We start from the raw sequence: 13,439 nt of genomic DNA, 5'->3' as shown, positions 1-13,439 counted from the left end.
TCAGTGCCCATATTCACCCTATCCGCTACCTTTCCACATCATCTTGACACATTCTTTAATGACCTTCAGTGACATCCTGGTTATTGAATCCTCTTCATGCCACTCAATATTTTAGATATAGTTAACTAAAGCAACAGCCAAGAGAATATTCTATTTACTCTTCAACCAATCTGCACAGAATATTCACACTGTCTCTACACACCAGCATGGAAAACTACTTAATCTAATCTTGATCTCTGAGACACTCCCTATCTACTCACAATGACCTTTTATCTGGATTCTGGGTGATTGCCACCACTGAAACAACCTGGAATAAAGTATCCCCCTTCATAATCTCCACTTTCCACAACCACCTCTCATTTGTTATCACATTCCTCAAATTCTCTAACATTTGATCACTCTACTTACTGTAGCCAATCATAGGATCACAGACACCTCTGTAAACGGGTTTGACCATGTCTCTTTGATTGTTCCTTCTGAATCTCTTGGTGCCAGTCACTCTCTACTCCTACATCCCTGCTGTTAGATACCCATTAAGGTTCATCCAACGAGGCCCCCTCGTCTCCTTTTACACAATATTTATTGACTAGCATTATCACATCACATCCTTTGTTTTTTCCTATCATCTCTGCATGGCTAGTAACAAAATATTTTTTTCATTTACTACAGTTACTCTCCTTCTTCAGGCATAGATCTCCAAAGGCTTTACTGCCTTCTGACACTGTGTAATACATCTCACTAATGCTGAGCTCATCATAAACCTAAATAATGTATTTTTTTGCCACCTCTTCACCGCCTCCTTCGCCCTATCCATTTCACCACCAAAACTAAATTTCAGTGTCTTCTGTTAGATACCATGTATCTTCCACAATCTTCTTCTCTTTATGACAGTACTCTCCAAATCGAAGCTTGTGTTTGGCCCACAAAAATCTTCTAGCACCAACTATGCTTTCCCACCCATTGACCCTCCTCCCTCCTTCAGTTCTTTCACTGATTGGTGCACTACACTACACCACTCTTGGACGAAATGTGCTCATTCCTGTTCATTCCATTCAAAACTGCTCTCACAGAACACCTGATCTAAAATTTATCATCTCAATTTAACCACTTTCCCCAGACAAATTTGTCAGTGTAGATAGTTATGAATGTATCTATGTTAAACATATGTAATGCTATGATAAATCTGTGTATTAGCATGTATTTTTCACTTTTACCATGAAACGTACATCTTAGCCAACTCCCATCTAAGTCTAAATCAAAAAGTTGTTATATCACCAAATGTATTGTCTTTTGGCTGTATACAGCATTTCTGATCTAAACGGTTTGTGTTTTTCAAAATTTATAGAGAATAAAAGCTCAGTTGCACCAATAAAATGCAGTTTCTTTCCTTGGTGACATCCGCATGGTCTTCCTTGGCGTATGATGAAGACCCGTCCTATGAGATGTAACACAACACAGTAAAAAATGCAGATTAGCAGAATGTGTGGGTTACCTGTCTTAGAAACTTCATTTGCCCACAAACGAGGAGCAGTCTGGTTCTGGTTGTTACAACAGACTGTGCATTTGGCTAGACAGGACCTCAAGGGTGATGCATTAAAATTGGTGGCATTACATTGCTTGCGTCAGTATGTGGTTTTATAGGGGGTGTGGAGGGGGGCGACAAAGGCATGCTCTGTTTGAGTACAGAAAGGGCCAAGGAAGGGGACAGAGATATTGAAGATTGCCCAAAAGAAATCCGTCCATTTACCGTGCCGTCCTATAATTTTATCATAAATGTACTAATTTTAACCCTAAAGGCACCACACATACCATACTGCATAGTACTTGGGTTAGACCTGAACAAGCCCATTCAAGTGTCCATTAGGTACATCTTTTTAAGCAGCACTACACTCTATATTCCTGTGTCTCTCACTCTTCTCGATTCATGAAATATGCATATTTTATTTTTTTCTCTTGGTTTCTAATTTTTTCTTTTCCTCTCCATCTCTCACTCAATTTTTCCTACTCCTTCCTCCTGTTTGTGGGGAATATTAGGAAATATTCCCCGTAAACAGCGGAATATTTCCTAATATCCCAGTCAAAGGACATAACCACTCGCTTTTAGGTTGTTCTGGTTTGATACATCTACAGCAAAAGGTCAGTAAATCAACAGTAATATAGCTTTCACATAACGACACATACATAGCCAATAAAGTAACCCTTTCATCAAGGATGAATACTTTCAACCGCTTTATTGAACAGTTGCAACAGGCTTTCTTATGGCTGCCAGACATTTTAAAACACTCTCTGCATCGTTATCGACTCAAAGACAGAAATACACCAGAGGTTTTTCTTGCAACAAGATGTTTGCTACTTTATTGCACTAGCTCTGCCTTACACCTTTCTTTCCTAATCTTTCTACAGCGAACTCCGTCTGACTACTACTCTGCTTGAGACCTTAAGCAATTGTTTTGTTTTCTCAATTGTTGACTTGCACCACTATGTGTTACACATGCGCTAGTACAATTAGCACTCAATTTCACAAACCAAAACGTGGTGCAGAAGGCAAAGTTGAAGAGAAGAATAACCCAAACACGTGTAGGAAAGTAGATAATACAGTTGTTTATTTAATACACCACTTATATATTCCTTCTTCATTAAAAAGACTTATGCTTGTGTCTCACTCTTTAAACTAATAATCAAGAGAATCGCCTCTTGACACACATTTATCACATATGGGCTCTTGGTTTTCTGTAATTCAGCTCAATTGTTGCAGTAGTTTGTAATGCTGTTTTTCATTGTGTAGTATGATTATTAACAATGGGTGTGCAAATACTTTATGTAGATTTATTTCTTATGCTCCTCAACCTCTTTGCTGGAAAACCTTATTGGCATTCTTTTTAGGGATTCTGTTGATGCTCTGTGTCGTTGCCAACCTTTGTTTGCTATATCTGTAGGCCAAGTTACTTTCAAACCGTTGCCAAACATTTTGAGCTCCTTACAAGACATCCCTTAATAAATATTTAATGTTGTTTCAGCAAGCACATGGCTTGTCCACCAACAGTACTGCTCCTACTTCTCGATGCCTTTTTTGTGTGTGGTCACCTGAGGTACTTGCTAACTATGAGAAAGCAACAAATCCTGTTCGAACTCCTTCCAGCTTTTCATGCCAATGCTCACGAGAATATAAGGTAAGACTATCAAAATGTACATAGAATGATGTTAACAGTCTTCTCTAATGATGCCTGGTACCAACCTACATAAGCTATGTATTTAATGCCTTCTGTCCATTATGCCTGTAGATCATTCATACATCCCTGGCCTATGAACTCTTCCCAGATGCTGTCAGTAGAGATCCAAGAATGCCACTCCAAAACAACGCAATGTACCTATCCTGCCTCATTTGTTAGACCTCTCTCACAAACCTCTTGTTTCTTAATAATGCATTTATGATGCATTCAGCAATATGCTGCGGCCATGAACCAAATCCAACCACGAAATCCAAACCTGCATGGTCCTCGTCAGTTGCGTCTCTTTTCTAATTCCGCTCTTCTGAGCGTAGTGTTGATGCCTCCCACACTTTGGAGTCTGGTTTGTTTTGATCAGGACACACTACAAGGAAATCTATGTACTTTTATTTGCCTGAGGAGTGGAGAACATAAGTTACCAGAATAGGTATCCACTTACCACACAGTCAAAAACAATTTATTTGAAAGGCTCCTTTTGATCTAGTGTGTAGCTCATTATTCTTATGAGCTACTTAGGAAGTAGACCCCCCACGATCAAGCAAGGTGTGTCCCTCTTCTCTGATGATTCCCAGCTCAGCCTATACATTTGCCACCTATCTGTCTGCATGACCTTCAACAACTTAAGTCAGGTCTTACCAATTGTGTGTTGCAGCCAAAAATCCATCTCCTTTGAATCCAAGTAACTGCAGCTCATCTTCAAGGACTGCAGCCCTTCCTTTCAAACATGGTTCTCTGATCTTCACAAAAATAACATTGTACCCTGGGATTAAATCTTTCATATTGAGGTTGCAGTATACAAGTTAATCGACACTTCTTTGTCATGACTGCAGAGTTCAGGTGTCTAATTGAGGTCCCAGTTTGACCACGATTTGCTGTTTGTCCACTGCTCCTCGTCCTGCCCCATCCTGATGACTCAGGATACTCTCGCATTACCCTGCACTACCCCACCCCCAGAATGTTGGGATGGGGAGTGCAGCAGAGTGCACCAACACCACTGTTTCAGCTCCCACAGGCCTCAACAGTAACTCTCTGGATGGGGGAAGGCAAGCAGGCTTTGCACACTTCCAGGGGATGAAAATGTTGCCTTCTTACTATCTTGTGACATAGTCATTTCAGGGACCCCCGGGAGCACTTTGCCCGGTTGATCCACAAAGGTGAAGAAACAGCTTTGAAGACCAACCTGAGAAGTCGCAGCCATCCTGAGCTCAACTGGGTCAATTCTCCTTCTCCCCCCCCACCTTAAACATTGTGCTCTAGAGCCATACATAAAGTACTTGAGTTTACATTATTCCTAACCGACATTAACAACCTTCTTAAATCAGCTGAATTCTTACTAACCCTAGTCAAGAGAAGGTTACAGCAGTACTGACGTTAATAAAGCTGTTCCCGTATACGCTATGAATGATGCGATATTGACTGCAATTTAAGGAGGCCAAAAGTTACTGCTTTGGCAGACTAAAATGACAGTACAATGGGCACAATGCACTTGTGATGAATTTGACCATTATGTACTGCATTTTTTTGTGTGTGTTTGTTATGTACACTTACTGACTTCTGTGTGCACTTGAATAGAAACCTTGAAAGTCATCCTATTGTGACTAGTGTATCAGAAATGTTCAAGTTCCTTTTTTAAAAATTTTTTTAACAATGTTGAGTTACCAGTGCCATCTGTTTTTATCACGGAGCATCTACTTGTGCAATGGAGTTTTGAATAAGGGGATAGCCTAACCTAAATCTAGCTTACTCAAAACCAGTTTTGGTCTGATTGCTGTCAAATCTTAGGGTTGTGTAGGAAAATGCACTTCCTGGTGCCAAATTGATCCTTTGGGGACTCCTGATATAGAAAACATTACATATGTATCAACTTCTCTGAACATGCTGTCCAAGTGTGTTCCATGGACTTATTGCTTGAGGTCCATATCCTTGTTTTCTGATGTCCTCCTGGTTCCTTTTAATTTGCTGAATCTTTTTATTCTGTAAAACTAAATAAATTATGTAGCAGACTCATGAAACGTACTTGTTGGCTAGAAATAAAATGCTTCTTATCAAGATCTCAAGAAAGAGCCGGGCTTCTGAATTGCCTGACGTCTGAAAAGGGAATGTGCTTCCTGCCCTTTAATTGGTTTGAATATCTAACTGCGTCTCTGAGACAGCAGAATAACCAGCTTTTCACTAAGGATGGACATCATTGTGGTTATTGAACAGTAGGCCTATTGATTGCCCCTTTTGGCTTCCCAAAATGACACTTGAATCCTCCCCCACCCCCCCCCCCAAAGAAAAAAACACACACACACACCACCCCCCAACCCAGCCCCCCCTCCCCAACCCCCCCGTGGCCATGGAGTGGGGCAGTACGTATACCACTACCTATCTTCTGCATACTGTTTTTACCCACTGTTGTTAAAATGGTCTGTAAGATCAGGGTATGGCACCCATTTTAGATCTCTTAATTTACAAACCATTCATGATGCTTAGACCCAGTTCTTTTTTTTGGTGATTAAAACAGGTTAAAATAGGATTACCTTTCCACTGCTCATCTGAAATACCATATTTCCACCTACTGTCGGGAATCACTGCAGATTGTTATTTAGATGAAGTGTGTTCGTACCATCAAATTGTGGTTCCAGTATTTGGAAGAAGACAAAAACCAAATTGATAGGTGGATTGCTTCAATTCATCTCTGCCACTTAGTCCATTTATTTTTGCCCACCATATTACCTCGAACCAGGACCAGACAAATATGCAGTTCAGCCTTAGTACCACTTCACTAGTATCAGTCCAAACAAAACTTCTACGCATGTCCCAGTCACTTCTGAATGGGAACATAATCTACCCCAGGCTGGTTTCAGCTTATTTGTTAGCAAGGTAAAACTTTAGGCCTGTGGCACAGTTGGCACATGGCCCATGTCTGAACATACCTGTCACGCAATATCCCAAGAGAACACCACCCCATTCATAGAACATCTGCTCTTCTAGCTGCAAATCTCCATAAACTTGACCATGAACAGAACCATCACCTACCAACCACCCAGACCACGAGCCACCTCTGTCAACTTTGCATTAGTCACTATCAGCCCTAGAGCCTACATTCGCCTCTGTGACCTCAACTTTCACGTAGAAGACTGACACGAGCCCTGATCCACAGCACTCCTCTAAAGCTTCAGCAACATCAGACTCACCCAGATCGTCCCAGAACCAACTCACACACCAACAACGTCAACAACTGGATCAACGACTGTTCGGACTCCCTCGCATCCATCAAAACCAGAAAGCATAGTAGATCATACAAGGAGACCAGCTGGTACACTGAAGCTCTTCAAGATACCAAAGCCACTGTAACCGCTACAAAGGAAATGGCGACTTAGGCACTACCCCACCCACAGCATTTGAGTGCAGCCATGTAGGTAGTTCTATCACCAGCAAATGAGTTAAAAAATACTAGTGGACCACATCAAAGGAAGCTTAAACAGCTGGAAGGAGATCTTCTCGCTTGCAAAGGATTTCACCTCACCCTCAGCCACTGTCACCAACATTGCTGCCTCCCAGCAACTCTGTAACAGCCCATCCAACTTCTTCCACAGTACAATTACAGACATCCTACAGCAACTCTGCACGTCAACCCAACCCCAGAGAACTTGTTGCTAACTTACCCACCACCAACCAGGATGGCCACCTTATCGACTGGGCAACCATCACCAGAAACAACACTGCTGCACTCTGCAGAAAATCCACTTAGGGGCCCCCGTGGACCCATACATTTACAACCCAGGGACATCACCAGTTAGTACCACCCTGATCTACATCATGAACACCTCCATCACGCCCACCACTTTCCCAGATGAATGGAAACTTGCAGAAATCGACGCCCTCCTCATGAAGCCTACAACCGACATTAATCAACTGAGCAACCTCCAACCCATTTCCCTGCTTCACTGTCCAGCCAAAGTGATTGAGAAGGCCAGCAACAAGCAAGTCGCAACCACCTCAAACTTTACCATCTGCTAGACAACACTCAATTAGGATTCAAAAAGAAATACAGCACTGAAACTGCACTCATCACAGCCACCAATGACATCCAAATCATCCTGAAATTATACAAAACAGCGGCCCTCTTGCTGCACAACCTGTCTGCGACCCTTGACACTGTCTCCCATAACACCCTCATCACTCCACAAGATTGGGATACAAGGATCTGCTTTTAGATGTATCTGTTCCTTCCTCACAGGAAAAATCCAGAGGATCAGGCTGCCACCCTTCACATCAACTCTGACAAGACGGAAGTATAGGTCTTTTGCAACAAGATTTCCCCAAGGGATTCCACCTGGTGGCCGTCTGACCTAGTACCAACACTTGCAGACCTCTTAAGAAATCTAGGGATCATCCTGGACGACGGGTTCAATAGGACGGCTCAAGTCAACGCAGTTTGTACCTCCTGCTCTCACATCCTACGCATGCTGGCAAAAATCTTCAGATGGTTGCCTCAGAACCCCAGGCGAACCGACACGTAAGCACTCATCCCTTGCAGGCTGGACTACACCAACATTCTCTATGCCAGAATCTCAAAAACAGCTTTTAAACAGACCCCAGACCATCCAAAACACCGCTACAAGTCTCATACTCCCACGCTGCACCCACATCACCCCTAACATCAAGAAGCCTCACTGACTTCCTATTCACAAGCGCAGCCAATTTAAACTTCTCACGCAGACATACAAAGCTCCACACAACACAGGGCCGGAGTATCCGAACAACCACATACACTTTCACAAACCCACCAGACACCTACACTCTGCCTCAGTCTCATTTGCAGACATTCACAAAATCAAAACTGGAGGTCACTCATTCTCTTACACTGCAACCAGGACATGGAACGATCTCCCTCTACACACAAGAGCCTCCTCCTCACTTCTTGAGTCCCTCAGGAAGCTGAAGACTTGGATCTTCGTATCAGCACCTTTGGGATCAGAAAAACTACACACATGACCAAGCGCCTGGATACCCGCGCAGGCGAATAGTACACTATACAAATCAACACAGCACAGCATCTCAGCCAATTGTAATTGATATTAGTTTCATGCCATTCCATGGTTTAGAGTTGAAAAGGCCTCATTGTTTTTAGATGATTTGGCATTGCCAGAAGCTCATGTGTGCGACTTTTTGTTTACAGGGAAGTTGGCGGACGTTTCTCACAGGCAATATCTTTAAAAAATGAATACAAATTAGCTCTTTTTATTGCCTGGCTCGACAGCACAACTGTTGCCAGACAATTTTGTATTACTAGAGGGGTTTTGGCTCTGACCACATATTGGGAGCCAGGGCTACATGTTTTGACTGGACAGAGATTGTCTGCTTCCACAATGGCATGCTTGCCCTCCACACAGCTGTGATCATTTTGTTTATTTGTCTAGCTGCCTAAGCTTCAACTTTCAAAGGCACACCAATGACATTGAATTGCTATCAAAGTGTTTTAAATAACAAGATAATTTATGCTTTTCTCCGGCAGCAGCACAGATGGGAAGAAGTTGTCACTAACCCACAAGGAATTTTGGGTCTGTGTTGACAGTGCATCTGTTCCCTGACCTTTTAACCTACATCAGTATTATTCAACAGTTATTTGCTGCCACACAAATACAAATCTATTCCCATGCCATTTACTTGTAATGGTCCCCAATCCATCCAACGTTACTTTAAAGCCAGACCAATTGGCATTGCTAGTGCTTGTTAAAGATTGTTTGGTAGTATTTATAGCCCACTTAACAGATGGAATTAGAAGGCTTACCTCAGTGAGCATTTTCTATATTTTGTGGCACACATTCCACTCAAATGCTGAGGCCACAGTTCTATGCCATGCCTCCAGGAATGGGGTATAAGCAACTGAGACATTTTACCTGGCCAAATCACATCAGATGTACATACAGTAGCAGTCGTGCCTCTTCATCACTCACACTGCATCTAAAGGAGGTCAGTAAGTGTTCGTTGGTCGATTGAGTTCCCCGATAGTACTGCAACCTAGAGTGATGCTCCTCCTGCTAGTCCCTTATCTTTTAGACAACTATGGTTCTACTTGCAGTTATGCTTATTATGCCACATAAACATAGCTCTGTCTGTGTTTTTCTATTATTTTACATTTTCACCATAAGTCCTTACATACTAAAATATAGTCATCTATACGTCTTGTGTATTTTGGATGATACTGTAATTCCACAAGAATAAAGAACAATTGTAATTTTATTCTGACTCTTCATTATTAGTTTTTAGATGCAGGCACCGGGAACCTACAGCAATGGTGGCAGTGGAGCATAACAAAAATGACAGCATTGTCCCTAGCATTACCCAATTGGAAGATTTCCTAACCGAACATAACTCGAATGTGGTTTGGCTGCTAGTTGGTAAGTTTATGCTATGTCTGTTGTCTTGGTCCTTTTATGGCCTTTATTTACTTTTAAGGAATACATTGGCGAAATCTGTTAATTATGAGGTACATGGCATGTTTAATCAGCACCTTCTGGTGTGCACATAATTTGTTTTTGTTTCATAACTTTTAGGTCTCTTACAAGCACATAAAAGCAGTTTGCTACAGAAGAGCTGTTGTTTAGATTATGGCCAGATAATTTGTTGGTATTCCTGTCAGTCTCATTTGATTGCTTATAAGGTGGCTCTTCTTCCTCTTCTTGAGTTTGCCTTTCCCTGGAGAATAGCTTGTTTACCATTCTTTTGACTGGATGACTTGGATCCATCCAGGGCTTACATCAGGGAACTAATTTTTTCATTTTTCTAGCACTCATTGGGAGTGTTTTTGTGTACTTTTGTCTCCTTCCTTGTCCTGCTTCCTCCCTTTTGGTAAGGACCTCTTTTTATGTGATCCAGCGCGGCCCTCCCTACAAGTTTGTGTACTGATGATGCTGGTTTTTAGACTCTGTAGTGCACTAGCCCTCCTATACAAGCCCCAGTGTGCACTGACCCCCAATCTCCTTAAAAGGATTGACTAATCTCTGATTGGCGTGCTTAACATACCTATATGTCCTTCGTCTATGGTACAAGAGGTACTCTAAGCTAGTAAACTAAATGTCACTAGTGGACTCCAGCACTTAATTGTGCCTCTGCTTCAGTGAAAATGTGACACTAGGCTTGCCACTGCAAGTTAATAAGGCAGCTTTAAAACTGATACCTTGACCTGTCAAAATAAACCTTTTTTCCATGATAGATCCATACTTTTTAAAATCAAGCCACCTGTAGGAAAGGCTTTGGTAGCCAACTAGGGCTTAATATTTAAGAGGAGGGTCTTTTGTGTTTAACATGCTCTGACAGTGAACATTCAGAATTGTAGTCCTCCCTGTAGGAGGACTGGTGGTCCCAGTGGCTAACATGGAAATTCACCAGCCACCAAAGTAATTGCTAACTTCCATTTGAGACCACTAAAGTTATTACTCCGAGATATTAAATTAATCATTACATTAAAAACTTCTCCCTGCTGAGATTAGATCTAGGGTAACTTTTAATAGGAATTTGACTATCGAAAGTCACTCCTTTTGTTGCCTAAACCTCTGGTAGCCTTTCTTGTATATCTGCAGCAGTTGTCACCCGAGACAACATGCTGTTCCTCTGCTAGGGAGTGTGAAACGATCCCAGGACAGGGAACAAATAATTGCTGGTGGGAGGAGGTATCACCCCATCCAGCAGAATGACTACTGGGCGGTGGCCACAGAAGGCCCAGCTTCAAAGAGGCTGCTGCCTCCATGAAGCAAATGGCAATCACAACATCTCCAGCCTGCTCATTTGTGTAGGTAGAATGGGTGACAGCTCCTTCAAGTTGTAAAATCTGCTGCCGAATCGGGTTTTCAAGACAAGTGGCTTGTTATGCTGAGTGCACCCTGTGAGTGTGCCTAGGGCTTTTCACAAGGGAATGAGGTTTGCACCATCTTGGATTTGGGTAGAGAGAGTTATTCTGTGATTGTTTGGTGGTCAACCCCCAGGAAGTGATGTAAAGTTGTAAAAGTTGCCTCATGTGAACTATTGTCCCATCGGCTAGTGAGACTTCCCCTCCCACAAACAAGATGGCATCTTGGCTGGACCACCTTAAAGGAGAAGAAGACACTGAGGACACTAAAACTGCTGGACGCAATGGGTAACTGTCTCCCTGGACCCCAGTGGTTCTTGTCACTGGCCTCCAATCCATTGTGATCCGTCCAAGCTGAGAAGTACCCGTAGTTGGCTAGGCGCTACCCATCTAATTACGATTTATTGCATCTTTCCAAAAAGAATTGACTTACCTTTGAAAAATTAAATCTCCTGTTTCCTTCAATAGATTTGTTTTTTATTTAAAGATAAAATAAATGTCATTATATAAATTAATTTTGGATTTTGTGTGCTATCTTCCTCACCTGTTAACTGTTTTGGTACTTGGAAATGCGTTGCCCTTATTTATTGAACTAAGCCTGATTGCTCTGTGCCACAGCAACCTAGGACTGAGCTAAAGGTTTTGTTAATGAACCTGATAGAGGTTGTGATATTGCAAGGTGAGGTCACACAACCACAACACATATCCCACTTTCCTACATTACCTAACATCCCTGCCATTTTGCTCTCTATGTTGCTTCATGCCTCATCCAGTGTGGCCATTTAAAAAAACACAGTAACAGGTATTTGCTAAAGAGACTTTAAACAGGTTAGTTTTCTTTCATCTCCTTTGTGCCACATTATATTAAAGCCTATGCCTTGACACACCACACAAAGGCAGCATTACTGGCACTGGAGGTATGGTGTACCATGGAACTCACTCAGCTGGGGTTTTAGACAGAAGGTGTAATTGGTTCCCCCTGGGTTGCTGCAGAGTAACAAGTGGCCGAAGCACTTGTTCAAGTTACGAGTTGGCCTTGGCAAGCTTTTTCCTTTAAATTCTGACACTTTCTTAGTCTGACTGCTCTTATGTTCTTTTAGGTACCAGCAAATACTGCTCTTATTTATTTTTTTAAACTCAATCGCATACAAAAGGCCTTTTAAGTCATATTCAGGGTTTCCGTTTTAAAGTTTTGAAAAATACCTTGCCTTTGAAAAGATTTGAAAATATTGAATTCAGGTAGTTTTGAGATCTCTCAAGGTTTGTTTGTTTTCCCTCTGTGTTGTGTTCTTCTTTTTTTTTTTTGGGGGGGGGGGAAAGTTCTTCAAGCAGCCCTGGTAACCCAATAACCTGAGACTTATATTATAAAGGCACCACCTGTTTGCTTTGCTAATGTTTGTTTATTAAGTGTCCTAATTATACAGAAGACTAAGGATAACACAATGGAACAGAACCCAGTGTGCGCAAGACAATAGAAAGAAGTGAGAAGGGAGATGAGGAAATGTTTTCTGTAAAAGTTGCTTGTTAAGTAATGGGCTTTTTATCCAGATTATTTTATTAGACAGACGTTTGATGTTGTCCTAAAATTTAGGCTTGGGTTTAGAGGGCCCATTAGTGGTGCACACTATAAGTATTGGCAAAGCCAATAGCTCTAGTCTTTGGAACTTATTGCCTTTGGGGCGGAAGCATCCGAAAGGGTCCAGTGGGCAGAAGCAACATAGAGTGTGATTGGGAGAACCAACACAGTGGAGGTGGAAAAAAGCAAACTGGAGAGAGAACAAAATGGAGTTTGGGGATAGAAAAGAAAACTAAAGAAAGGAGTGGGACAGAAGCATGTAGGAGCTAAGCACACAGCAAGAGCAAGCAGCACAGATCGTATAGGACTGAAGAGAAGCACACTAGAGAGTGGAGTGCTTAAGACAAAAGGAAAAAAAAAAGTTTCCTTAGACACAAGATTGACCAGAAGCAGACAAAAGAAAGTGACGGTAAAGCCCTCCTGTTCTTGATAAGCCCACAATATCTTGCTTAACCAGGCGGCTATACTATCTAGTTGGCTCAACCTAAAAAGGAATCATGCATGAAAATTTTAATCTGAGAGACAAGAGGCCCAACTACCATTGCTGCTTTTACTAATCACTTGACATTGAAATAACAGAGTTGAGTTTTCCGAAATGAGTTGGAGAAAAATCAGATTCAGCATTGGCTGATCAGTCTCTTGCTTTATTGCACAACTGAAGCATCCTATTATCAAAAGAAGGTCCCTGGAGCTGTTTCACACCTCGTGAAGGCTGACTCTCCCTTATACCCAGCTGCCTCTTTAGAAGCTCACAACAACTTAAATGTCTTGATGCGACTTCCAAGCAAAGATTGAATCC

The 13,439-nt window shown here is 42.0% G+C and overlaps 1 protein-coding gene across 20 annotated transcripts in view; it reads left to right on the top strand.

Annotated features, from left to right (window-relative positions):
• BLTP1 (bridge-like lipid transfer protein family member 1) overlaps positions 1–13,439 on the top strand; it is a 1,779,540-nt gene that overhangs the window by 42,989 nt on the left and 1,723,112 nt on the right. For all 20 annotated transcript variants that reach the window (XM_069242474.1, XM_069242454.1, XM_069242518.1 and 17 more), the window contains 2 exons: positions 3,018–3,170; positions 9,479–9,616. In XM_069242474.1, coding sequence (XP_069098575.1) covers positions 9,511–9,616 — 106 coding nt within the window. In that variant the 5' untranslated portion in view covers positions 3,018–3,170; positions 9,479–9,510. The remainder of the gene's footprint in view (positions 1–3,017; positions 3,171–9,478; positions 9,617–13,439) is intronic.

Source organism: Pleurodeles waltl, chromosome 1_2 (assembly GCF_031143425.1).
Source record: "Pleurodeles waltl isolate 20211129_DDA chromosome 1_2, aPleWal1.hap1.20221129, whole genome shotgun sequence".
In the NCBI taxonomy this organism is placed as follows: domain Eukaryota; kingdom Metazoa; phylum Chordata; class Amphibia; order Caudata; family Salamandridae; genus Pleurodeles; species Pleurodeles waltl.
The sequence above is the reverse complement of the archived record's forward strand: the minus strand, read 5'-3'. Positions and strand labels throughout refer to the sequence as shown.